This window comes from Ochotona princeps, chromosome 18, assembly GCF_030435755.1.
Source record: "Ochotona princeps isolate mOchPri1 chromosome 18, mOchPri1.hap1, whole genome shotgun sequence".
Classification (NCBI taxonomy): Eukaryota; Metazoa; Chordata; class Mammalia; order Lagomorpha; family Ochotonidae; genus Ochotona; species Ochotona princeps.
In genome coordinates, this window is record NC_080849.1 from 13748399 (window position 1) to 13776292 (window position 27894).

General features: G+C 44.0%; 1 protein-coding gene across 1 annotated transcript in view; it reads left to right on the top strand.

Annotated features, from left to right (window-relative positions):
• The window catches only part of ATP8B1 (ATPase phospholipid transporting 8B1), a 104345-nt gene extending 77849 nt beyond the window's left edge, over positions 1-26496 (top strand). The window contains exons 13-28 of the mRNA XM_058676780.1: positions 1153-1361; positions 2951-2994; positions 3485-3641; positions 6565-6753; positions 9838-9950; positions 11329-11493; positions 12378-12489; positions 14436-14511; positions 17197-17329; positions 17606-17894; positions 20939-21162; positions 22052-22135; positions 22722-22967; positions 23251-23389; positions 24942-25072; positions 25810-26496. Coding sequence (XP_058532763.1) covers positions 1153-1361; positions 2951-2994; positions 3485-3641; positions 6565-6753; positions 9838-9950; positions 11329-11493; positions 12378-12489; positions 14436-14511; positions 17197-17329; positions 17606-17894; positions 20939-21162; positions 22052-22135; positions 22722-22967; positions 23251-23389; positions 24942-25072; positions 25810-26034 — 2536 coding nt within the window. The 3' untranslated portion in view covers positions 26035-26496. The remainder of the gene's footprint in view (positions 1-1152; positions 1362-2950; positions 2995-3484; positions 3642-6564; positions 6754-9837; positions 9951-11328; positions 11494-12377; positions 12490-14435; positions 14512-17196; positions 17330-17605; positions 17895-20938; positions 21163-22051; positions 22136-22721; positions 22968-23250; positions 23390-24941; positions 25073-25809) is intronic.
• Positions 26497-27894: the final 1398 nt, after the last annotated feature.

A 27894-nucleotide genomic window follows, 5' to 3' on the forward strand; every position in this document is an offset into this window, starting at 1 on the left:
TGAATATGGTACATATTTATTGGGTTTTAGCAGGTAATACCCTTAAGTTCAGAGATTCTGTCTGGTTTAGTGACGTCTGTCCTGCCGCTGGAATGATATGCACTGCTTCGTAGGTGCATGGGGAATCTTTGGAAGACAGAGATGAGAGTTATTTTCCCATCAACCTAACTTGTCATAAAGATTCCCTGGTCCACCTGACAATTGCTGGATGTGTAAACAGCCTCCTGATGACTGAGATGTAGTTAAATCCCTATGCTTATAGAACTGAGATGATCCTTTAGTCCAGCTCCTTTTCAACAGTCTGTACCTTTACCAGCAGAAGTGCTTTCTCACAATGTGAGAGACCACAATGTAGGATCTACTTGCCAAAAGCCCCTTTGCCCTGTCTTATAGCTTACGGCCTCTGTAACCAAGTGGACCCTCATCCCCTTGCCTCTGCAGCAGTGGGGAAGAAATGGACATGGCCAGGCTGGGGGATGTCTGAATATGATGGAAAGTGGAAGAGAAACTAAGAAGTGGCACATACTGTTGTTTTGATCAAAGTGGGCTCCTGGTGAGGGCTGGCTCCGTGCATCTGCCCATACCCTCAGGGGCAGGTGAGCTCTTGGGGGCCTCTATTAAAAGGGCACACATTCCACAGCAGGTGTCATGGTGTAGTAGGTTAAGGCTCCACCTTAAGTGCTGGTATCCTGTATGGACACTGGTTAATGACCTGGCTACTCCACTTCCTTATGGCCTGGGAAAGTAAGGCATGGCTCAAGTTCTTGGACCACTGTGCCCACTTTGGAGACCTGGAAGTTCCTGCTCTTGGCATTGGATCAGACCAGCTTTAGCTGTTATAACCATCTGGGGACTATCTCCTTCTCTCTGTAACTCTGCCTTTCAAGTAAAAACAGAACAAATCTATTTTTAAAAGGGGGGAGGCACACATCCCACTCACCTTCTGCCTACAGGACCTAGTCACCTATGAAGGGACCCCACCTCAATCATGATGTCTGAGCAATTACATTTCAGCTTGAATTTGGGAACCACATTGGCTTTCGACCATGGCAGAGGAGAGCAGCTTGTTCTCGCGGCAGGGGAAGGACCAGGTGCCCTCCCTGCTGCTCACCTGAGCACTGCATGGAATGTAACCCCCTTTTGTCCTCCTAGTGTGGAAATAATTCGTCTTGGCCAGAGTCACTTCATCAACTGGGACCTGCAGATGTACTACTCTGAGAAGGACACCCCGGCCAAGGCCAGAACCACCACACTCAATGAGCAGCTGGGGCAGATCCACTACATCTTCTCCGACAAGACAGGGACACTCACACAGAACATCATGACCTTTAAGAAGTGCTGCATCAATGGGCAAATTTACGGTGAGTGGACGCCACCCCTCCTGCCCTGGAGGGACCTAGGGCATGGCCTACCTTCTGGTCGGCTGCCATCATGGCAATGTCCTGCTGCCTATCAGCCTCAATGGACACCAAGGAACAATGTGGACAGCCTTGAGCACAGATGCATGAGAGGGCAGCATCAGAACAAGGCACACGTCTCTAAAAAAACAATTAAAGAACACATTATGGCCGGATGTAGTAAATCTGCTTCCGTAAAAATAAAATGACATGCTGTTCTTGAATTGTTTCCCAACAATGTAGGTGTGAACATTGTCAGAGAGTCCATCATCTTACTGTTAGGATGTATTCACTTCTTTCACTGGGAGTCTATCTTTGGTCTGTATGCACAGAAATATACAGTACTTTGTGACTGTTCATGAAGCATATCAGTTGTAAAACTAGAGGGGAAATCAACTCGGGGGGTGAGGGTGGGTAGGCACCTTGGGGAAGGGCACAGGTGATCCTAAAGCCTATGGAACTGTATCATAACACAAAATATTTTTAAATGTAAAAAAATATAAAATTATAAACAGGGGTTCAGGTACTTCTGCAACCTTGTTTATTTATGGCAGCATTAATCCACAAGAGCCAAAAAGGTGCCACAACCCTCAGTGGATGAATGGATAGACATGGGTGAGTCTATAGGCCATGGAACATGAATGCACTGCCTTTAAAGGCAGCAAGTTGACATAAGGTGAACCTTAAGATATTGGGATAGAGTAGTAAGCCGGTAATGAAGACAAATAGTGTGTATATCCACTTAAGTACTGAGAGGAGCCACGTTCAGACACAGTAGAATGGTGGTAGCTAGGGCTGAGGTCAAGACAAGAGGTACAAATTTTTAGTAATACAGTATTAAAAAAAAAACAGTTCCACAGACAGATGGTGGTGAGGGGGCACAACAGTGTGAATGTACTCACCAAATTCCACTCTTGGGATGCTAAGGTATATGTGAGTTTCATCATATTTTATGAAAAGCTGATTCCATCTTAATTTTGTAAAAGATACTGTGCATTTGTAAACATGATTACAGCTAATACTGTATTAAAACAGTGTGCTCTGAGTTTTAAATCAAGACAGTGTGATCTTTAAATAAAAGGCAGGCACACAGGTATTGTTGCCACATATAGAAAACTGGAGGCTGTGAGGGTGTGTGTGTATTGATGAGGACACTGAGAAGGACATGGATCCCATTGGTGCAGGCGATCCCTTCCATTTTAGGGCATTCGAGGTAGCCTTGCCCAGGGCATGATCCAGGTGCCAGAGGAAGCAACAGAAAAGGCAGGCCCCAGTGTTTGAACATCTAGCTCAGGAGTCAGCGAACTTTCTGCAACAAGTCCAGAGAGTCAGTATTTTATTAGCCTTTGTAGCACAGGATATATGCAGTGTGTCAAACATTCATACTTTCTTTCACAACTCTTGAAAAATGTCAAAATGGCTCTTAACTCTAGGAACATCCAAAAACAGGCCATGAGCCAGCCACAGTAGAGCAGCAAAGCAGTAGAGCTGAGAGAAGAGGGGGTCCTCCGGATCCAGTAAACTCAAGTTGCATTCCCCTATTTGTTTCCCAGGAGACCATCGAGATGCTTCTCGGCACAGTCACAGCAAGATTGAGGTAATTCCTTTGAGTGAAGGAATCCTTGGGGTTGCGAGGGATCTCAAGGGCTCGGTAGGCACCTGCTCCTCCCAAGCTTTCCTGTTGCAGAATGATCACTGTGACTTGTAGACGGGCAGACACTGTCTATGTCTGTCTCCCATGGTGTGCTTCCTGTGTGTCCCTGTGTCCACATTTCACTGCCCTCATAAAGACACCAGTTACTGGATTATGATCAGTGCTAGCCCAGGATGTCCTTAGTTTACCCTGATTTTATCTCCCAGGATCCCGTTTCCAAGTCAGGTCTTATTCATAGGTAGCAGAGGTTAGAACTTCACCGTATCTTCTGGGGACACATAGTTCAACCCACCTTGGAGTCCCCTTCTAGTAAGACAAGAATGTACTAAAGTCCTAAAGAGATTCTGTTTGTAATTGGCTTCAAAGAAAATTGCTATCCATCGCTATGCTGGAATTGTTTATTGTTTTCTAATCCTTCCTCTGTTTCTTGCAGCAAGTTGATTTTAGCTGGAATACATACGCTGATGAGAAGTTTGTATTTTATGACCATTATCTTATTGAGCAAATCCACTCGGGCAAAGAGCCAGAAGTGCGACAGTTCTTCTTCTTGCTTGCGGTGTGCCACACGGTCATGGTGGACAGAACTGATGGTAAGTGTCCCCCTGGTGCTCGGACGATGCAGGCTGTGATTCCTGTGCGTACCCAGGTACTGGATAAGCCTTTCTCTCATTCGCTCCAGTCATGACTGTGGGTCAGTACCTGCCACCAGACTGATGAGCAAAGTGTGGAATGAGAGCTCCTTACTCTGAATGCTTGTGTTCCATTTAATGATAGCTCCAGATGCAGTGATCCCTTTGTAAGTGAAATTCTACCTTCAAAAAAAATGGCTGCCTCTTGAATTATGATAAAAGATTCAACTATCCTTCTATCACTTTAATATTGAGAGTGAAAAGTCAAATCTTATATCATAAGTGGACATCAAGGTTATCTACAAAATAAGTTCAGACATGGGCTTTTACTTGCCTGATTCACATGTGTGTTGGTTTTCACACAGCGCCAGCCAACAATTGCCTTAGTCATTGGATGAACAGTGGTTTCATGCATTTGCATCAGCACAAGCAAGGTGGACTTTTGGGTGCCTTTGCAGAATTTGTTCCAGCAGGTTTGTCTAGTGTCACTGAAAGCTAGCCCTTTCATCACATGTGGGCACAATGACAATTCATATAGAGAGTATCCTACAGAAAGAGCAGGAGTTCTTCCAGTGTGTCTATATTGAACCACAAACTGCTTTCATTTCACTCACTGCATGCTGTTCTCTGCTATTTATCTCAATCAGAGCAGCATAAAAAAGAAAGGTCTCTTTTCTTACACCCTTGATGTTTCATGTGGAGCAACTATAAAATGTCTAGAGAGGGAGAAGGCTGCCCACGATAGCATCAGCAAGTTTCAAAGAAACTTACTGTCGAAAGATGAATCTCATAGCAATGAAGTCAGATTGCAGGGTTCTGATTAGGGCAGATCCAAGGAAGGGGTCGTTAGCATCCAAGTGGCACCCAGGCAGAGTTCAAAATCTGTGAGTAGCCAAACAAATTTCATTTGCACACTAAGGGTAAGAATGTACTACTGTGAAGTAACTATAAGGGTACCTCAGAAAGTACAGGGGAAATGGAATTAAAAGTTCATTTTGATGCAAAAAAGGCTAGGATTCCATGTGTCGCTTTTTGTATAATAGGCACTTTCCAAGAACTTTTTTGAAGCCCCCTGTGGTATGACCTTTTGAGTGCCCTTAGAAACCAGAGGCAGAAGGGGACCAGTGCTGTGGCATATGGGGTAAAGCTGCTGCCAGTGGTGCCAGCATCTCAAATGGGCACTGGTTTGAATTCTCACTGCTCCACTTCCAATCCAGCTTCCTACTAATATCCCTGGGAATGTAATGGAAGATGGCTCAAGTGCTTGGGCCCCAGTACCCAGGTGGGAGACTCAGAAGAAGCTCCTAGTTTCAACGTGGCCCAGCTCAATCAATAGCAGTCATTTGAAGAGTGAAGCAACAGATGGAAGATTTTTATTCATTCTTTCTCTGTTACTCTGCTTTTCAAATAAATAAAAAATAAGTCAATGTTGAGAAAGGGAATTCTTTAAAAAAGAAACTTGAAACAGAAAAGGTTTTCTATATGAAAATGACTGATGTTATTTTAAAGTTTTATTTTCATTTCATTTGAAAGAAAGTTCCCATTCCCCAGTACACTTCCCAACTTCCTATAACAGACTAGAGCTGAGCCAGGCAAAAGCCTGTGCCTAGAATTCACTGCAGGACTCCACATGGGTGACAGACTCTAGGTCCTAGAACATCATCCTTGCTCTTCCCAGGGCGCACACTAGCGGGAAATGGGGTCTGAAGCAGACCCAGGACTCAAACCAGGAACTCTGACATGCAATGCAGGCCTCCTACACAGTGTCTTAGCTACAGAACCAGAGGCCTGCCCCTACAGTGTTAGGTTGAGAGCCAGAAATTTCAGGAATAAACCTAGCACCTATAATGAGAAAATGGTGTACCTTTACATTCATTAAAGTCATGTTTATGAAGAATTTATGAATCCATGGCAATGTGCTCAAAATGTCTTGTTAAAACACTCAGGGTGCAGATGTTTGGCCTGGTGGTTAAGCTGCCATTCAGAATGCCTGCCTCCCGTATCAAACAGCTGGGTTGGAATGCTGGCTCCCACTCCCGATTCTAGCATCTTGCTAATGCAAACCTTGGGAGAGAATGCATGATGGCTCATACAGCTGTGTCCCCATTACTGTCACAGGAAGTCTGGGTTGAATCCCCAGCTCCTGGCTTGAGCTCAGCTTTTCCCCTGTTATTGTCAGTATTTAGGGAGTGAACCAGTGGATGGGAGTACTCTGTCAATTTCCGTGTCTGCACTCTAATAATAATTCTTTATAATAATTAGATAAATATATATTCAACCTGACATATAATTTCAGAATTAGGCATTTTAAATATTTCTTTTATTTCAAAGGTAGAGTTACAGAGAGAAAGTTTGAAACAGACAACTTCCATCGACTGGTTCACTCCCATATTGGCCATAATGACCAGGAGTCTGGATCATTCAGGTCTCCCAGAGTTGGTAGAAGCCCAAATACTTGGGCCATCTTTCGCTGCATTCCCAGGTGCATTAGCAGGGAGCTGGAGCAGAAGTGCAGCAGCCAGGCCTCAAACCAGAATGTTGGTTTGAACTGTATGGATGCATTGCAGGCAGTGGCTTAACCTGTTGAGCCACAATGCTTGCTCCAGAACTAGGCATTTTATAAAAGACCAGACAATGTTGCTGTTTTTCCTCTGGATGGCAACTATGGGAAAATGTTGTTTTTGGCCAACTGGTTCCTAGTTTGTGTATGTGTACTTTGACATGCAGTTGAAAGCCTGAGGTGTGAACACTGTCGCATGCCCCTCAAGAGCCAGCGGCCTGTCTTCCGGGGACGCTTTCGGCTTCGCCCTCCAGGAGACCTCAGTGGAGAGCACGGGGAGGAGTGATGGGTTTGGTTTTACAGCTCTTCTGCTTCCCTTGCTAGGTCAGCTCAACTACCAGGCAGCCTCTCCTGACGAAGGTGCCCTGGTCAACGCTGCCAGGAACTTTGGCTTTACCTTCCTCGCCAGGACACAGAACACGATCACCATCAGCGAGCTGGGCACCGAAAGGACCTACAATGTCCTTGCCATTCTGGACTTCAACAGTGACCGGAAGCGGATGTCTGTAATTAGTAGGTCTCCCTCAGAGTCTACCTAGGAATTCTCACCTTGATGTGGCATTTGGCCTATTTTATTTACCAATGCAAAGCTAAAGGAGGCAACGAATGGATCAGTTAGTCCCCTGGAAGATTCCACAGAAACACTGACCTCTGATGTGATTGTTCTCCATTCCCCACCCTGCCTGCTGCTCAAAGGGCCAGCAGCAGTGCAGCCGAGCGCAGCAGTGCAGCCGAGCGCACCAGTGGTGCTGAGGTCCCTTAGGGACCGGCAGCCACTGAGCTTAGAGGAGCACCTGCAACAGAGCCAGCGCCCCCTGGGGACAACATAGCAAAGCCCCTCTCTGAATTCTGAAAACAGTGAGGCTGTGCTTAGAAATCTAAATCACACCTGCAGTCCAGACAAATAACCACCTAATGGAGACATGATCACTTTCTGACGCTGAATTTGTCTCAACTCATAATTTGAAAGCATTTTTTACATGTTCCAATAATTAGCATTTGCCCTATTTGCTTTGCCAATTTCATTTTACAAGGTTACTTGAAAACGTTAATGGAAAATTAAGATAAGCTTAAGAAGTGTTTGTTTAAACTAGTATTAAACACTTGCCTCCCACATCAGAGGTCCTATATTTGATTCCCAGCTCTGCATGCTGACTGCACTTCCTGTCCATACAGGCCCTAGGAGGCAACAGTGATGGCCCAAGGAACTGAGTTCCTGCCACCCATGTGGAGGGCATGCTCGTCTTCCAGCTTCAGGCTGGACCCAGCCCCAGCTCAGCCCAGCCCCAACCCAGCCCCAGCTCAGCCCAGCCCCAACCCAGCCCCAGCTCAGCCCAGCCCTGTCCCAGCCTGGCCCAGGCCCCGACCCTGCCCCAGCTCAGCCCCAGCTCAGCCCCAGCACTGTCCCAGCCTGGCCCAGGCCCCAACCCAGCCCCAGCCCTGTCCCAGCCCTGTCCCAGCCCCAGCCCAGCCCCAGCCCAGCCCTGCCCCAGCCTGGCCCAGCCCAGGCCTCAACCCAGCCCCAGCTTAGCCCAGCACTGTCCCAGCCCAGCCCAGGCCCCAACCCAGCCCCAGCTTAACCCAGCCCTGTCCCAGCCTGGCCCAGGCCCCAACCCTGCCCCAGCTTAGCCCCAGCCCTGCCCCAGCTTAGCCCCAGCCCTGCCCCAGCTCAGCCCCAGCCCTGCTCCAGCCTGGCCCAGGCCCCGACCCAGCCCCAGCCCAGCCTCCAGCCCTGACCCAGCCCCAGCCCCACCCACACCCTGCCCAGCCCAGGCTGTTGCAGGGGATCAGGGCAGTGAAACAGCAGTTAGGAGTTCTCTCCCACCAAAAAAAATTCTTTTTTCTTATATTTATTTTGTTAGCTTTTTGAAATTATGCAGTTTTTTTCATAATCTGTTTTCCATAAGCCTTTTGAAGTCCTTCTTACAGACCACAACTTTCTGAACCACTTGAGTAAATCACATAATGAAATAATGCCTTTCCCTAGAATTACTTAAGTAGGTATTTCTAAGAACAAGAACACTTTATTTTATTTTTATTGGAAAGGTGGATATACAGAGAGGAGGAGAGACAGAGAGGAAGATCTTCCATCCAATGGTTCACTCCCCAAGTGACCGCAACAGCTGGAACTGAGCCAATCAGAACCCAGGAGCCAGGAGCTCTTCTGGGTATCCCACGTGGGCACAAGGTCCTAAGGCTTTGGGCCATCCTCGACTGCTTTCCCAGGCCACAAGCAGGGAGTTGGATGGGAAGCAGGGCCACCAGGATTAGAACCGGCACCCATATGGGATCCCGGGTGCATGCAAGGCGAGGACTTCAACCACTATGCCATCGTGCCAGGCCCAAGAACACTTTTAATACATAATGATCTGCATCAGGAAAGTTAAGATATTACCTAATCTCTGCAATTTTTCAAATTTGTCCTAGGTATTTCTTCCCTTTGTTTTTTCTACACTAGGATTCAATTTAAGATTCTGTGTTACATTAGGCGATCATGACTCTCAAGAGTTCTTCATCCTGTCTTCTAAACACCTATTAGAGAGAGAGAGAGATGGGGGTGGGGGAGAAAAAATTCCCCTCCATCGGTGTACTCAACCAGATGCTGTCACATATGGGCCTGGACTGAGACCAAAGGCAAAGGCGAAAGTGAGACTCAATCCAGGGCTCCCACATGAGTAACAAGAATTCAAGCACTAGGTCATCAGCACTGCCTCTCAGAATTCTCTTTAGCAGGAAGCTGCAGTCAGGAGCTGCAAGTTGAACTCTGATGGGGGATTTAGGCATCTTAACCCTTAGGCCAAAGGCCAACCATTTGAAATTTTTTTTTTTAATTTTTCATGAATTGACATTTTTAAATAACAGAGACCACTTCTCTTGTAGAACAGTCCTCAGTGTGAGTCTGCTGATCTCTTGGGATTCAGGTTCAGGACACACTGCTGGCAGAAAGAGCATCTAAGGGATGTACCTTCTCCAGATGCCACGTCAGCAGGCACAGGATGCTGGCTTGTCTCATTGTGGTGATGTCAACTTTGTTTACTCCATTAAGGAGTCTGCAAGCCTTCTCTTTGTGCCTATCACTGATGTAGATTAATTATCTCACTGGTATTTACCAAAAACCAGGAAAACTTTAATACAGTAGCTAATGAGGCATACACTATGACAAAATTATTGCAACGCACAGCTCAGAAAATCAAGAAAATGGTCCCAAGGAGAACAGTGTATTAAAGACAGCAAGTGCTGTGAGTCCCTATATAAGAAACATTCCTGTTGACTGTCACGGAGAAAGAAAATGGCTGTGGAATGAATTAGCTAGTGCAGCCTGTAGCTCATAGTTGATGGTAAATGTCTATTCGAAGAGAAAGGCTAAGGAACAGTGAGCTGAGGAAGAATCCATTCATATTTATTATGTTTACTGTAAATGAATGTTTACCAGCTTTGAGGGCAATGTTTTGCTTTCAGTTCTGTGTACTTGCACTGATGATTTTAAGCCAACACTAAATTGTGAGTATGGTTAATGCTTTCAATTAATTTTCTGAAGGTAGTTTTCTATCAGGAAAGCAAACTTACCTTTGTTTGTGTTCTTTCCCTTGCTCCCAGTAAGAACCCCAGAAGGCAGCATCAGGCTTTATTGCAAAGGAGCAGACACTGTAATTTATGAACGGTTACACCGCGTGAACCCCACCAAGCAGGAGACGCAGGACTCCCTGGATGTAAGCCTCACTTTTCTTCTTGCTGCTTCCCTCTCAATCTCAGGTGAAAGCTATGTTTTACCCATTGGCCCTCCTCTTGTTCGTGGGTAGTTGAGGAGAAAAGCACCTCAGTCAAAGTAGGGCTCACGGAACTGCAGCCCTGCCCTTGTCATCCAGGCAGGTGGTCTTGGTACTTTCTCCAGCACCAGGTGTTTAGGATCTGTGGGGCTAATATTGAGACACAGCTTGTCTGGCTCCCTGTGACCTTGAGTCAGGCACAGGCCTACACCAAGCCATGGTCTTAATATCCTTATGGCTTCCAAGAACTCCATCAACCTGCAGAACAGAGAGAGTGAATGTTCCTGTATGACAGGGGATGCCCAAGCACTGTGTTAGATCATGGGGTCCTTGTTACAAAAACAGCTTCATTTTTCATGACTTCAAAATCCTTATCTAAGAGATCTAAACTTTTGGAACTTGACTTTGGGGTTGACCTACCAGTCCTCATATTGTTTTGATCTTGTCTGATAACAGTAGTGGGGTACAGAGGAGATTGGTCAGAACTGGTGTCCCTATTCTGCTTTTTCAAAATATCTGTTTCTGTGAAAAATTTGTTTCTGGACAACAGAGGGAGAGCTTCCATCCTCTGGTTTATTTCCCTAGTGGCTACAACAACTAGGTCTGAGAATGGCCAAAGTCAGGAGCCAGGGACTCGAGCCTGGTGTCTGATGTGGTTGACAGATGCTCAGCTGTTCGGGCCATTTTCTGCTTCTGTCTCAGGTGCATTAGCAGGAAGCTGGATGAGAAGTGTGGAGTAGCTGGGAAAAAATGGTTTATGTAGACTATGAATCATTAGCCACACATATGAATGAGGGAGGGGGCCTGTGCATTTGACCTGGTGATTAAGATCCCATATCAAAGTGCCTAGATGCCATTTGCCATGAGAGTGTTTGCTCTCAGGTTCAGCTTCTGCAGTGGCTAGTGCATTTCAGAACTGGGTTGGGACAACAATGCTTAGCTGCAACTCCACAAGTGATGGTACTTAGGCACACTTGAGCATGTCAGTGTTTGTGACATCATTTACAAGAAAGCTCCTTCCATCTGTTGTTTTCTTGACCATTAAGAGCAAAAGGCATTCTTCAGTGAAATGATTTAAACAAGGGTAAACTTTTCCTTTAATTTGGGGACCAGAAATACAGTACCAGGATCCACAGGATGCTTAGAAAAACCAAGAACATTCTAAAGTGAAGTTTAACCCCCTCAGTGGCATGTAATTCTACCTAATCTATAATCTTTTATGATCTCCTGTTACTGTAACTTTAAAGATTGCAAACTCAATCTTGTACCACATTAAATTCACTAATTTTTTTTTGTTAATATTGTCTTTTGAATAAAACAGATCTTTGCAAGTGAAACTCTTAGAACACTATGCCTTTGCTACAAGGAAATTGAGGAAAAGGAATTTGCAGAATGGAATAAAAAGTTTATGGCTGCCAGTGTGGCCTCAGCCAACAGGGATGAAGCTCTGGATAAAGTCTACGAGGAGATTGAAAAGGACTTAATTGTGAGTTTCAGATTTGATCATCTAAACAGAAGATTGAAAAAGTCTTATGTGTTATTTGTTTTATGCTTAAAAGATAACTCTGTTCTTTGTATGTGAAATTGGTACAAGGGGACTAGATCATTTTAATTTCTTTTGTTCAGCAAGGAAAATTAAACCTATTATGAGAAAAAAATTAGCAAAAGTATTCACCTAATTCCAATATTTTTACAACACTTTAAAATTTCTTTGTGATTTTTGTACAAAACCAGAATTTATTTGTTACTATGGAATTACTGAAAGAATTTGTATTTAAAAATCTCTGAGATGTATTTTATTTGAAAGGAAGAATTAGAGACAGAAAGATCTGTACCCCCTTGTTTCCCAAATGGGCACAAGGGCCAGGGATGGGCCAGGCCAAACCCAGCAGTCAGGAGCTCCTTTGGGGACATCCATGTGGGTGCAGGGGCCCAAGCACTTGGCCCATCTTCTCTTGCTTTCCCAGGTACATTAGGAGGGAGCTGGATCAGAAGTGAAGCAAGTGGAACTTGAGTAGTGTTTCTGTGGGATGCCAGCATGGCAGGCAGTTGCTTAACTCAATGTACCATAATACCTGCTCCAAGAAGTCTTACATCAAGAAAAATGTACAATTTCTAAATGCAAATTTTCAAACTGTACTACTTATTGCCATAGAGTTTAGACTATTGGGACACATTTCACAACAACAAAATATTGCCCCATTTTCTCAAGAGGATTGGCTTGTGTCTGTGTAAAACACCAAATAGTGCCCTTGACTTTTCACCTGTCTTGGTGAATCAAATAGTTCACCCTTATTTTCATAGGAAAATTAAATTTAAATAAGTGGGTGGTTGGTTTTCTAACTCCATGTCTTTAAATGTGCATCGCAGCTTTTGGGAGCCACAGCGATTGAAGATAAGCTGCAGGATGGAGTCCCCGAGACCATCTCAAAACTGGCAAAAGCTGACATTAAGATCTGGGTGCTGACTGGGGACAAGAAGGGTAATTCGTTGTCCTGAGAGGTGTATCTGTTCACTCACAAATAATACAGCTGCTGTTTCCTTTGTACAGATCGCAGAGCTCCAAATTTCCATCCTGTAAAACCCCACTCATTTCTTTGGGAGAGAAATGTTTTCTTTGCAAAATTCCTCTTCTGGTTTTGAGCTCACTCTAACCCCATCCTTGCCTACTGTCCCTTCAGGAGCATAGTTTATTCTTTGTAAAGTGGCTCACATCTTGCTGATTGTGCATGGGCAAACTTGGCTCCTGCCTGCAAAGACCACGCCCCCTGTTCCTCTATCCTTCCAGAGTTTTGCCCTTGGCTGGACTTGGAGTAGAACAGTGCAAGAACAGTTGAGAAATTGGGCCTGGCGGCGTGGCCTAGCGGCTAAAGTCCTCGCCTTGAAAGCCCCGGGATCCCATATGGGCGCCGGTTCTGATCCCTGCAGCTCCACTTCCCATCCAGCTCCCTGTTTGTGGCCTGGGAAAGCAGTTGAGGACGGCCCAAAGCTTTGGGACCCTGCACCCGCGTGGGAGACCCGGAAGAGAATCCAGGTTCCCAGCTTCGGATTGGCGCGCACCGGCCCATGCGGCTCACTTGGGGAGTGAATCATCGGACGGAAGATCTTCCTTTCTGTCTCTCCTCCTCTGTGTATATCTGGCTGTAATAAAATGAATAAATCTTTAAAAAAAAAAAAAAAAAAAGAACAGTTGAGAATGACCACTCTTGTTTTCTTGCCTATTTTATTGCTCACAGATTGTAATTACAATTTTATCCCCAAGGGAAGAGTTTAATTTTTAGGCTGGGAGCTCAACACACAATCTATTGCACAAGCCTCCCACAGGGGTTAGATAATGTCTCTTGTCTTGACATTGTCATCAGGGGTTGCACACTGTTAAAGGAAGCACAGTTCTGACCTTTAATAAATACCAAATGAGTGGTAATGGAAAAGGAGAAAAAAATACCCTGTGAGTGCTGAAGGGAGTAGCTGTCCTGCCTCTCCTCCTCCCCCTCAAGATCTATTAATTTTTATTGGAAGGTCAGATATACAGAAAGGAGAGACAGAAAGATATTCTGTCTGCTAGTTTACTCCCCAAATGGCCACAATAGCTGGAATGGAGCCTATCTAAAGCCAGGAGCCTCCTGGTCCAGGTTTCCCACACGGGTGCAGGGTCCCAAGGCTTTGGGTCATCCTCGACTGCTTTCCCAGGCCACATGCAGGAAGCTGGATGGGAAGCGGAGCAGCCAGGACATGAACTGGTGCCCATAAGGAATCTTGGTACATGCAAGGTGATAACTTTAGACATTATGCTACCATGCCAGATCCTGCTGCTTAACAGTGATTATGTGTAAGAACTGAATGTGTATGTTAAAATAGTCAATGTATTTCACATTTGATTGGGGAAAATATGTTAAACAAGTCTTTGGTTTTTCCCTTAGTTTGGAGAAGGGAATTTTTCTTTATGGCATTACAATACATTGCTACAGAAAAAAAAAAACAGCAAATTTGGTTGAATCTAGTTATGCTCATAAGCTGACAAAAATAATTATCATTACAATTTGAATACCCCTTATCTGAAATGCTTGGGACCAAAGTGGCTCAAATTTTGGATATGGGGGAGTAGCAGGCATGAGAATATCTGCATACGTAAAGTAAGATACCCTGGATCCAGGTGGCATCCACATCTAAGTGCGAGGTTGATGTGCATTTCATTTACACCCTGTACACAAGTACAAAGGTGATTTTAAACACTGTTTTTAGTGCACCTGCCTTTTGCCCACAACCCAAACGTCAGGAATGGAACTGTATGCTTGTGTCATCATGTCAGCACTCAGAGTTTCAGATTCTGTGTTTTTGGATTATGGAGGCTCATTCCGTATTAAATATAAACAAGTTACTGAATTTAGTAGTAGGAATGACACATGCCCCAATTTTATTCTGTTGTAGAAACTGCTGAAAATATAGGATTTGCTTGTGAGCTGCTGACTGAGGAGACTACCATCTGCTATGGGGAAGACATCAAGTAAGTATGAGCCTGCAGAATGCGATCATGCAACAACTCCTCCCTTCCACAAGGGCAGCTGCAGGGGCAGGGGAACAGGTACAGAGAAACAAGAGCTAAAATGCATTACTTCAGGCAGCAGCCTTGTGTTTCAGTGGAGCACAACAACAGGCAGTTCCACGTTAACGGGGAGTGGTGCTCGCTTAGGCAGCACATATACCAAGTTAATGGGGAGTGGTGTGGTGTGGCCACCTCTTTTGAGTAGATTTTCATTTTAGGAAAATGTGGGGCCTTGCAAGGCTGATTCTTTTTCTCCATTCCTTTCAAGCCCTCAGTTCTCTCAAAAGGAAGTGAGCCTGTGAAATTACCATGATTAACTATTAATTACTATTGCCTTTTCTAGAAGCTACACTGTTTAAAAGAGACATAGGAAAAGGAAAAGCAACAGCCAGCGTGGCTGGTTAGGAGCTGTCTGGGTGGGGTGCACGCCATAGGCCACGGGTGGTCTCATGCAGTGGCGTGGGCCTGACAGTAGACACCTGGGCTTAGACATAAGCATGTCTCAGTCCTGAATGCACCATGAGCTAGGATGGTCTGAGCCTGCTACACGCAGTAACCAGGACGGGTATGCAAATGGCTTCACAGGTCTATTTATTCCTCAACCCTTTCAGGTTGTCTCCAGATCTTTGATAAACTCACTTGTCAAGCCTCCTACGGTGATAAGGAATTTGATGATCTTCTCTTTTCTTATAGTGATTACAAAGTGTTCGTGAATCCTCCAAGCCTATTTGGCACTCTGCTATATTCCATAAGCAAACCCAGTAGGTTTACTGGCCTAGATCAGTTGTTTCAATAGAGGCACATAAAGCAGGCTTATTCTGCCTTTTAGGTTTTAAACAGTAGCAAAAGACAAACAAATGCTTAATATGTTTAAGTTGTCTGGGATCTCCAGTAGTTTGGGTAGTTATTATGTAGTTTAAGATTTTATAGATAGAGGCCTTAATAATTTTTATCTTGATCCTATTTTTACAACAAAATGTTTGCAACTAGAGACTGTTCTGCTTAGTGAAATAAGCCAATCCCAAAAAAAGACAATTATGCTTTCTCAGATATGTGGTAATTGATAGAGTATATAAAAGAATGACACTTGGGGGGGAATCCCAGTCTATATGGAAAAAGAAAATAAATAGTACATCTTTTAAAAAATGAAACAATCTTACAATTTAATTACTGTGTATAGCTCTTGTCTGTATTTCTGTGGATCATTGGTTTTCTATTCTTTACTTGTTTAGCCATTATGATTGTTGATGCATTAAGCTTATGATTAGAAAGCAAACTGAAATTGTTATTGCAATGTTACAGGAAAAGGAAGGAAGGATTGAGGGAGGGAGAGAATATGATTACCTTAAAATCTATGAAATCTGGTCTCTTCATATTAATAAAAAATGAAAGTGCTAAAAATGTGGGTCTACCCCACATTAAAGAAGAAAATCCATGTAAGTAGCAAATGATACGATCCTGTGTTAGCCAAGGTTGCCTGTACACAAGATGGACCATCATTGTGGGTGGTTCCTGACAGGACAATTTCTATGAAACCATTTGAGTAGGGAACTTCATATTTTGCCTCTTGCAGCCTTTTAATGAGTTTCCTTTATCTCTCATTTTTTTACTTGAATTTTTAGATTAGGGATGTAAACCTGTATCAGATAAAACCAGTTATTTCCCGTAGAGGGAATGCCATTTGACTCAGTTTTCACTGGGAAATTTAGCATGAATGAATATAGAAAGGGATACTTCATGCCCAGTCCACTAGTGCAGTGCTTCTCAAGGAGGCATCTTCCCTTTCAGTGTAGTTTTGGTGATTCTAGAAAGTACTGCTGGTTCCTAGAAGCCAAGGAATCAGGTACATGTGACAATGGGCAGTTATGCCATCTACAGTGCTGAGTATGTCACAATACACAGTTAGCCCTCCTACAGTGTTGTACATGTGACAATGGACAGCCTCAGAGTGCAGAGATGTCTGGTCCAAGACATCAGTAGAGTCAAGGTTGAAGAATAAGATTGTGTGTGAAAGGAGAGAACCCATTGCTAGAGTGAGAGGTCCTCATCCATGACTTCCCTACCAGCTCACTGCAGGCAAATCACATCCCTTCTCTGTGCTTAGTTTCCTCCTTGGTAACACGGAGAGGCTGGAAATGGAGTGTTCCTATTGAAATGGGTACAGAATTTGTTTTATGAGATGAAATTCTGGAGATTGGTTGCATACAGCGTGAATATATACATTACTGGGCTGCGCAATTAAAGATGGTTAATGGGGCAGGCATTTAGCCTACTGTCAACACACTGTGATGTCCATGTCACACATTGGAGGACTTGAGTTCAGTAACTGCTTCCAGCTCCTGACTCCAGTTTCTGGCTAATATGGATCCTGGGAGGCCGTGGGTTATGGTTCAAGTCATTGGGATCCTATCATCTGCAAGGGAAACTTGGATTGAATACCTCCCTGGCCCCCACCATTGCAGACATGGGGGGTGAACCAGTGGACAAGAGCTTACTATCTGTCTCAAAAACAGTAAGATAATTAAGATAGTATATTCTATGTTCTGTGCATTGAATCACAATTTTTAGAACATATATGTCAAAACTCTGAGTCTGGGACCTATTTATGGTCTTGTATTTTAAATACTCAAATTTATTTTCCCCCAGCTCTCTCCTACACACAAGGATGGAAAACCAGAGGAACAGAGGTGGAGTCTACGCAAAATTTGCCCCTCCTGTGCCTGAGCCTTTCTTCCCTCCTGGTGGAAACCGGGCCCTGATCATCACTGGCTCTTGGTTGGTAGGTATCATTTATCTGAGCCTTAGGAGCAAGTGAAGAAATTCCTTTGTGAGTTTTGGATTTTTTTTTCAATTTTGTGACTTAATAGAATAAGATTTGGAAAAGTGGTTACCCTGGTTTATTGACAGGTTTCATTTTCTTTGTAGAGTTTTGCATTTTCTAATTTTTATGTAAATATATAATCAGAACATTATAATTGATATAGCACAAGAATTCTCCTTCATGCAATTTTTTTCTTGGTATACAAATGAAAGTGAATTCTTTTAAATTTCACAGAATGAAATTCTCCTGGAAAAAAAGACCAAGAAAACTAACATTTTGAAGCTCAAGTTCCCAAAGACAGAAGAAGAGAGACGGATACGGACCCAGAGTAAGAGAAGGCTCGAGGCGAAGAAAGAACAGAGGCAGAAGAATTTTGTGGACCTGGCCTGTGAGTGTAGCGCTGTCATCTGCTGCCGCGTCACCCCCAAGCAGAAGGCCATGGTAGTGGACTTGGTGAAGAGGTACAAGAAGGCCATCACGCTGGCCATTGGAGATGGAGCCAACGACGTGAACATGATTAAGAGTGAGTCCGATGCAACCCAGCATGTTGGAGAGGACAAATGGCAGGGATGTATGGGGGCTCATTTCTTACTTAGGTTTTCTAAATCCAACCTCTATTAAAGACAGCTATGACCATGCCCAAGACCCAGCCCCTCCCAGCAAGTCAACAGTCTACACTGTAGGCAAGAACAGACCCATCAGTAGTACGCACAGAATGCCAAATTGAAGATGCCTTCCAAAAGGGAGGCTCTTGTCTCTTACCTCTGTTCACTGTGTTTTCCCCTCCTCCTGATTCTCCTTATTTCTTCAGGAACTCTTAAATTATCTGACACTTAACCACAGTTTTGCACAGCATGCAGCTGAAATTGGCATAGATGTTCTCTGATGCTGGCTTTGAGAATGTCATTCTCCCCCAAGTCAGCATCTCTTTCTGGAGCTTCCTTCAGACCCTTGGTCAGTTTGATGGGGCCACCTGGTATGAGTCTAGCATTGTAGGAAAATGTCAAGGTGGCCTCATCGTCCTGGCCTCCCTGGGAGACTGAGGGTCATTTTGCTGATTGAGGTACCTAAAGTCCAAGTCCTATCCCCCAGAAACAGTTGGGCTGTTAGAACATGCAAAACCCAACCTGTGGGCCTCCCCTATGCATTGGAGTCCTGGTCCTTCTTCCAACAAGGTTATGAGGAAATACAGATTGAGTATCCTTTATGCAAAATGTGTAGGACCACAAGTGTTTCCAGTTTGGGAGTTATTTCAGATTCTGGAATGCCAGCATAGACTTTATCATTGCAACTCCCCTAACCTGAAAATTCTAAATCAAAAACTCCAAAAATCTAACCCTTTGAGCATTAGATTTTGGACAACTTTTGATTTGGGGTTTTCACCACTATGTATCATGCAATGAAAATACTCAAATGACGGAGGCCTAAGTACTTGTACTCATCCTACGTCATCCTGGACTGGGATGCACTACTCAGTTGGTTCACCTAACAGCAAAATTATTGTCAAGCAGTGTCACCTCCAGCTCTAGCATATTAATCACAGTTAAGAAGAAACATTACCTGTCATATGCATGTCCTGTTCTGCTGGTTAGCTTAAATGCATTCTGAATAACTCGACTTATTTTAGCCTATTTTGTGACTCATGAGTCCATCTCTTTCTTTTCTTAGAGTCTCCTCCTCTTCCTCCTTGGTATATGCTAAGAATATTCCAACTTTGTCTTCCTCCGCAGGAGTCAGCTATGACGTATGTCTTCTTGCTTCTTTTTTCATCAATGTGTATGTCACTGCTCCCTGTTTAATTCCTCTCCAACTGGTTTGTGCACATTCCCATTCTGCCCTGAAAATGGCATTTCCTGCTCTGAATTAAGCCTGTTCCTTTTCTCTATAGCCAGTTCTAGTTTATTGCCCATCGTGTGGATAGAATAAACAAGCTGTGCCAAAAACACAAGGAACTCAAACATGTTGAAGCGGTTATAATGTAGGTGTCTAGCTAATGGGGGAGGGAAGAGTAGGGATGATCTCCCATTACAGATTTATGGTCTGCTCATGGCTGTCAGACTTTAGAGTTTTTATTCATCTGAGAGTGAGCTTAAGTAACCTTAGCAGGGATGGGGAACCTTTTTTTATGTCAAGAGCCATTTGGACATTTATAACAGCATTTGCAGACCATACAGAATTGTCACCTTAAAATGAGCCTGCTATAGATTTCTTGAATTTAGAATCCCACCTGCAGCTGGTTGCCCTGGCAAACCCCAACCCCATGATTTCATGCAGGCCCATGAATCATTTCCCACCTGTGTTACAGGCTTATTTTTCTGAAGTTAAAAAACAAGCTATTTTATATGCCAAGTGCTTTTGTATTCAGATGAAACTGGAAGCTCAGATCTCCTTGGAAGTTTTCCAAGTATTGTTAGGTCCTTTTTGTACTTTATAAGAACTGCTATCTCTGAATAGCCTCCAGAACATACAGAAAGAAATGTATAATGGTGAATTTCCAGCATCAGAAGCTGTTGGCTAGCACATCTCTTGCTTCACTCTATAGTCTAGCAGATGCAGGATTCTGAAGCAGCACATTACTTAAATAGTATTTGTGCTAAAGACTCAGAGGGAAAGGACACAATGATGTCTCATACAGTCCCAGAAGTCAGGCCTGGGGAAGGTGCAGGAACCAGGACCTGGCATGAAATCAGGAACCTTCTGTGTCTCTCTGCCCTTGCTTTCTGTCCTTTATTTCTCTGTTCCTGAAGGAATTATTTTCTACTCCTCCAGAGTTTAAAAATTAAAATTCTAGACACGAATACACCTAGATCTTAATTGCAGAATACTTTGGCTTATATTTTTCCTCAGTTACAGTTTGCAACAGGAAGCAGGTATATTTATATTTATGCTTAAATATATATATTTAAGCAGGAATTGGTTAAGAAACCAAGACATTTTGAAAGTACTAGATGAACTAAAGCAGCTCCCGCTGCCGAGCTTCTTAGCCAAGAGGCCTTTGCAGTTGCCTGTCAACATCTGGGCAGTTGGAGGATGGATCAAACCCCGAAGGAAATGCCACAAAGCCAGGTGGGCGGGGACCCCAAGTCATCACTGCCTCTAAGTCACAAATGAGGCTGAACAGTGGAACCCAATTCAGAGTCCTGGCTGCAAAGGAGTCTGGAAAGTGTAGAGCTTTCTTTGCTTTCCCACCTCGCCAAGTAGACCAAGCGTGGAACGAAGTTTGAGACAGTCAAATCATAGCATCTCCCAGAGTACGCGTTTGCGAGGTTGACTCAGCTGTGGCCAAGGAGGCAGGAACATATAGGGTACACACGATGCCTAAGGCTCACCCTGGGGCGTGGACTGAGAATCTCAATGGAATTCACCACCCACATGAGATCCCTTTCTAATTCTCTGTGGAGGCCCTGCCACGTGCTTTGTTTGACACCTTGAGCTGGGGGGTGAGGGATGAGGAGCAAGAGCTTTATTGTTCCCCATGAGTGTCTGTGTTTGGCTGTGAATGCATTATCAGGTCTTGCCTTAAAACCAGCCTACAATCCACACTGTCTTTTCCCTCTGCCCCCCTAGCTGCCCACATTGGTGTCGGAATAAGCGGACAAGAAGGAATGCAAGCAGTCATGTCGAGCGACTATTCCTTTGCTCAGTTCAGATATCTGCAGAGACTGCTGCTGGTCCACGGCCGCTGGTCCTACATCAGGATGTGCAAGTTCCTGCGATACTTCTTTTACAAAAACTTTGCCTTTACTTTGGTTCACTTCTGGTACTCCTTCTTCAATGGCTACTCCGCACAGGTAATTTAACTTCCTTTGTTATTGTTTTAGAACTATTATTTTAAAAAATGCTAAACTCAAAGACCAAGTTTATTTTTTCCCTCTAGCTTTTCAACTTTGGTGTTTGGCTACTCTCAATCTTCCTGCCACTTCAAAAATATCTCATTTTGCCTTAAGACATTTTGCTTATATTTTGCTCTTACTTTCCCATGTCACCATGCTGTTAATAGACACAGCAAACTAAAAGTACAAAAGTATATTATGATCAAGGCTAACTGAATTATATAAATTAAAAATGACATGGTTCTAACACCCGGCCTTCATTGTTGCTGAGTTCTGATTGCAATGGGAGTGGAGGAATATACCTATTAAAATGGTGCTGCAGCAGAAACACATCCTTAAAGAAAACTGAAGCTGCATTATCACCACCTGTGGCCGTCAACCCTCCTTGGATGCTGAAGCCGGGAGGGACTGCACTGGGTCAGGGTCGCCTCCTTGGTCTGGGCTGTGCATGACTGGGTTCCATTTTGTGGAACCCAGCCCTGATCCTCTATCACACCCTGAAGAATAGCGTATGTGGTGGTGGTTATCCCTTTCAGAAGCGTATTTTTCTATTCAAATTGTTTATAAAATATTTTCATGGTGTGGCACTAAGCCACAATATTCCCATAGCTGTGTCACTGAGCTAGTGTGGCTTCCTGCACTGGGATGTTAACAGAGGGACAGGAAGTGAGCATCCTTCCCATGCCCTTGGGGTGCAGGGCTCGTTCATGAGGCAGGCCATTTCACAGAAAAGGGCAGGTCCACATTTTGTGGAACCCAGCCTTCTCTGAGAAAGCAGATGAATGTGCACTGGCTTGGATTGGCAATCTGTCCTTACTGTGACACAAACCCTGTCATCTCCTCGCAGACCGCATACGAGGACTGGTTCATCACCCTCTACAACGTGCTCTACTCCAGCCTGCCGGTGCTCCTCATGGGGCTGCTCGACCAGGTAGGAGCCACGTGTGGGCACAGAACACTGATCTGTGAGCAGGTACCAAGCAGCCATTTCCATTTGTTCTGGTTTTTACTTACCACCTTGTTGCCTGACGAAATAGTAAGTGGCATGTTCCTTTGAGTTTTTCTCTAACCAAGTCAAGTTCAATGACAAGTGTTTAGCCTCCTTTTGGACAGTAAGGGCCAATGTTAAGACACCCATGAGTCTAACGTTATGTCTATAGGAATGACTTATACTTTAACACTGTCCAAAACTTGTGTTACCAAGTCTACATTTTAGCAACTAGACAAAGTGTTTAATGAAAAGAAATAATTTAGAATTAATTCATCAACTAATATGCATCTTCCCAAAAGTTTTCTTACCTTTTTTTGTAAAGGGAGAGTACTGTCTTGCTACCTAGCTCCTCCTCAAACAAAATGTCAAATAATAGGCTGGAGCTTTGTGTCCCGGAAAATATTGTAGGATTATCATTTTGTCCAGTGTTTGCCTTCCAAAAAATCTTGACAAGTGGCAACATGTCTGTGACATCTTTGGCCTCCTGATGGACAGCCCATCACTCTGCTGTCATGTCTCCCACCAGGACGTGAGTGACAAGCTGAGCCTCCGGTTTCCCGGGCTGTACGTCGTGGGACAGAGAGACTTGCTCTTCAACTATAAGCGGTTCTTCGTGAGCTTGCTGCACGGGGTCCTCACGTCCATGGTGCTCTTCTTCATCCCGCTGGGGGCCTACCTGCAGACTGTGGGACAGGATGGAGAGGCGCCCTCCGACTACCAGTCTTTTGCTGTCACAGTTGCCACCGCGCTCATCATAACAGTCAATTTCCAGGTGCCTAGCTCTCCTCCACCTTAGTGGGTATCTGCTGATCCCTTCCCTGTATTCCCTTTTTATACCTATACCTGGGCCGGTGTGTCCTCACTCTCCCTCCAGCTGAGCCTCTGACACTTTCCTATGTGTGACCTTGAGTCAAGAATGGTGTAGTTTCCAGTTGTTCCAAACTCAGGCCAAATCATTTTGAGGCGGATGAGTTCTGTTTTCACAATTCTTAGGTCCTTTAGGTCTTGCTAATGCTCCAAAGTGAGTGCTCTGCTTTCCTCTGGTTTTCCAACAGATTGGTTTGGACACTTCTTACTGGACCTTTGTGAATGCCTTTTCCATTTTTGGAAGCATTGCTCTTTATTTTGGCATCATGTTTGACTTTCATAGTGCGGGAATACATGTTCTCTTTCCATCAGCATTTCAATTTACAGGTCAGTATTTTCTAAACTCCAAAAGTCTACAATTGCCACTAGGTTACAGTCTGATATAACTCTGGAGTAAATAATTAAGACAATTTTGTACAGCTATAAAGTTAGATAACTTAATGCTTCTCAAAAGCTAAATGAGAGTTCCCCTCCCTCTTCAGCCCCCATAAAAGCTGATTGGTAGATTACTGAAAGACTTTGTGAACCTGTATAAGTTCATAGGAAACATAGTTCCATTTTTCATGAACTTCTGGAAGTTGCCATCACAGTGCTGGCAACACTGAAATACTCTTTGGAAAACACTATCTGAGCATGCATGTTGTCTTTAACACTTCTTAAATCTTAACCAAGTATTTGAACAAAATAGTAGGGCCATAAAAGAAAATGGAAAATACTTAATGCCTGAAAGGATTCAACTAGCTAATTCACCATAAGAAGGGAATTCTAGAACTCAAAAGTGGGTTGCATCACTGGAAATGTGTATGAGTGCAATGGGTTATGGGCTCCATGATTACAATTAGTAAAAGATTTGACAAATACTAGAATGAATATGAACTGGAAAAAAATCCAAAAATTCACAATTCTGTGATATGTGGAATAGCATGATGTAGAATTTGTTAGGTTCTAACTTTGAATTCACAATGAAAAGCAAATTCCTATAACCTGGTTTTCCTGTTTTCATGATTAGTGGCTGGGCTGTAAAACATGGTTGTGTGGGCACCCTTTTCGTTTTGGGGTTAAGTTCATTTTGTGTGTTTCTGGTTTTTCTTGATTCTGCATTTTGTAAATTCTGACTCACTTAAAAATATTCCCATGGGGGGTATTTTTAAATTCAGTACACATTTAGCAGTGTAAAACTATGTAAAAATAATGGTCTTTGTCAGACAGACTTGGAATATAAGTACAAAAAATGCTGTGATAAATCTGGCTCTATAAATTTGCTGTAGTTAAAATTGGTACATTTGTGTATATCTAGGATTATACTGTATAACCACATCATTGCTTCCTGCGACATAAAACCTAGAAGCCAAATTGTGGCAGAGAAAGCATGTACCTAATGACAATAATAATAAAATGTAAAACTAAAAAAAAAGCATGGTACCTGCCAGACAAGGGGGATCTTAGCTCTGTTACCGTGGGAACAGTTCTCAGCTGTCCCCTGTTCAGTGTCCTGTGTGGCACAAGGGAGAATACCCAAGGTTTATACACTTCCTTTTGGCAGTGCCTGTTTTTCATCAATATCTGCAGTTTAAATCAAAACTACACATGAGAACGTGCCTCCGTACAAGTTCTCCAACACATTCCAAAGCCGCCTTCTACCCAACTTCACATTCTTAAGCAACAAACCTTGTGTGTATATTTGCCATGTTTTAAAGAACGGACATCCCTAACTGTGCCTTGCTTATTCTGACTTGGAAGTGTCCATTTCTGCAGTACCGACAGGCTGTGTGGGGGAGGCCAGGCTGGTTGTAGATTCCCATGGCTCACCCTGGGGTGGGTTATAGAATATAAACTGTGCCTCCAGCAGAACAGGATTCATGCTCCACACTCTTTCCAGGCACCGCTTCCAATGCTCTGAGACAACCCTACATCTGGCTGACCATCATACTGACGGTGGCCGTGTGCCTGCTGCCTGTCGTTGCCATACGTTTCTTGTCAATGACCATTTGGCCTTCAGAAAGTGATAAGGTAGGTAGCCAGTCACCCGCTAACCCTGACAGGAAGCAGCAGCATTTCCCAGCAGCACCGCTCCTGGCAAAAGCAAGCACAGGGGCAGTTTGGTAAAAATGTTTGCTAACTTCTTTGTCCACTTCTCTTTAGCTGCACCCTGCAAATAAATCCCTTTGGAATTAGGGAAACCCTACCCACCAGATCTTTCCCTCAATGCAAGAATTACAATGTTAAAATTTTGCCATGCCACCCGGTGGATTTTGGTATTTTCTTAAATATATGAAGCTTCTGAGAGCTTCAATGTTTTTTTCATTCTCCTGCTCTTGCCACTACTAGTTTACCTGGAAGCTGGACAAGGCTTCAAGATGTGTGGGTGTGACATCTTCGACACAGGTCTGGCTGGTGGAGGCCTCACACAATGGCCCCATGCCTTGCCTCGTGTCTGGCGTACTTGGGTAAAACCGACCTGCCTCAGACAGGTGCAGCCCCAGCCTTTCTTGTGCAATGACAGGAGAATGCAGCACCAGCAAGTGATACAAGCCTGAGTTTTTTCCCTTAGTCCCGGGCAAGTCTGGCAGGGAAACTAGAAGGGACACCAGGCAGGCTTGCCCTTTTCTGGCTCTGTAGCTTTAAAGAGGGTAAGCTCCAGCTGTGCTGTGGCCTGGGACAGATGTGTGATCAACGTTAGCCAGTCCTCATTCAGGTGTCCCCCTAGCCAGGACCTTTCTTACTATCCTTCTGCCCTGTTCTTACAGATCCAGAAGCACCGCAAGCGGTTGAAAGCTGAGGAGCAGTGGCAGCGGCGCCAAAACGTGTTCCGCAGGGGCGCGTCGTCCCGGCGCTCGGCCTACGCCTTCTCGCACCAGCGCGGCTACGCCGACCTCATCTCCTCCGGCCGCAGTATCCGCAAGAAACGCGCGCCGCTAGACGCCATCATCGCCGATGGCACTGCCGAGTACCGGCGCACCGTGGAGAGTTGAGGCACCACAGGAAGAAGTCTGTTTTTATGAAAGACTGTCAGGATGTTTTATAAGAGTATCACAGATGGCCACGGTGGGAAGATGCTTGGCACTATTTCTGAGTCCTTGGGTTGGAGAGCGCCAGTGTCAGCCCAAACTAAGGTCCCTGCCACCTGCGTGGAAGACCTGGATGGAGTCCCTGCCCCGCCCTGGGTCTTTGGAGGGTGAGCCCAGGAGTTGGGACCTCAACCTTTTAAAACAACAAAAAAAAGACACCAGCTGTTTGCGTTGGGCCGTTACTAATCAGTAGCAAAGCCAAGACTACATTTTTGAAAGCCCTAAATTATTTAACTCATTGTGTTCATTATGATTCAAAGGGAACATTTTAATCCAGTCACAACTGCATTGTAAAATTAGATTTTCCTGTCATCTTTAGCACGTTCTCCACAAGCTTTGCCTTCCCTGCCTGTAAGCCACCTTATTTATAAAACCAAGCACAGAAGACAAGCTGAGTGTTCCAGCGACTTTTCCAAAACCGGTAATGGCCACTGTGGTTGCATCCTGTTATAATCTCCACCTTTCTAAGGGTAAGGTTCCCATGTGTTTCTGGTTTACAACCAGTGAAATATACATTTCATCATTCAGTGGTGAGTGTTGTTTTAAGCACCTTCCTATGTACCAAGTGTTCTGATTCCTTAGTATAATTTTTTTAAAGGTATCCTTTCCCAGGCTTTAAAAAAGCATTTTAAAATAGATCAATGTTTGAAGAGACAGGCATTTCTGCCTAGAGTTTGAATATTATCTAATGTATACATATATGAACTCATCACATGGTACCCTATGAATATGTACAGTTGTTTGATCAGAAGAATTCATAATTTACTAACTTAAGGAAGACAGCACTATTTTAGATCCTGATTCCATGGATTCCAGGGAGCAGAGAAAGCTGCGGGGGGACGAGGGGTCTGGGTGAAGTGAAAGTTTGCTGCCACTTGCAACGGGTGAGAGGGACAGGAGGGTACAGCAAAATGTTCATGGGACAATAAAAGCGTGAAAAGATCATTTGGGGGCCAGCATTATGGTATAGCTAGTTAAGTGCCACCTGCAGCACTTACAATCCAGCTCCATGCTTATGTGCCTGAGAAAGCAGCAAACAGCACAGGGCCTTGGAGTGCTGCATTCAGGCGAAGAACAAGGAGTTGAGAACAGAACCCTGAGGCTGATGTTTGTGTCTTGAGAGGATTTGGGGAGCCGCATTCCTAAGACTGAGGACCAGGCACATGTGGAAAATGTCCTCCCAGGTGTTGAGTATGGGGAGCCCTGGAAAAGAGAACTCTAGTGTTTCCACTAGTTCTGCCCTTTACCACCAGGCTGTGAATGTTCAGAGTAACACTCATTGAGCTCCTATCAGGAAATCACAACTTGTACATAGTTCATTTTCTATATCCACAGGACAGGGAAATTTAATTGAAATTTTGTAATGCACTTTCTATATATGATAAAAGAATGTATGCTTTTTATGTAAGTAAATTTCTGAAAGTTTACAATTTTATGTTGTAAATAAATAGAATTGTACATTTCTTTAAAAAAAACTTAGCTTGGTGTAACTCAGTTTCAGATTTCTCTCCCGTTGTGCAAATTGTGGGATAGGCTGACAATGCAAATGTGTCAAAGACGTATACTGCTGGGTGCAATATTAATTTTAAAATAAATTGCTTTGGATAAATTATTTCTATATTCTGTAAATCTGAATGTATATTTTTGTTTAAAAAATAAATGCTTTAGTAAAATTTTTAGAAGGTGTAATAATTCTTTCATTTCTTAATTGACAGGTAAAAATGTATTTGCGGTATACAATGTGAAGTTTTTGAAGTTTGTATT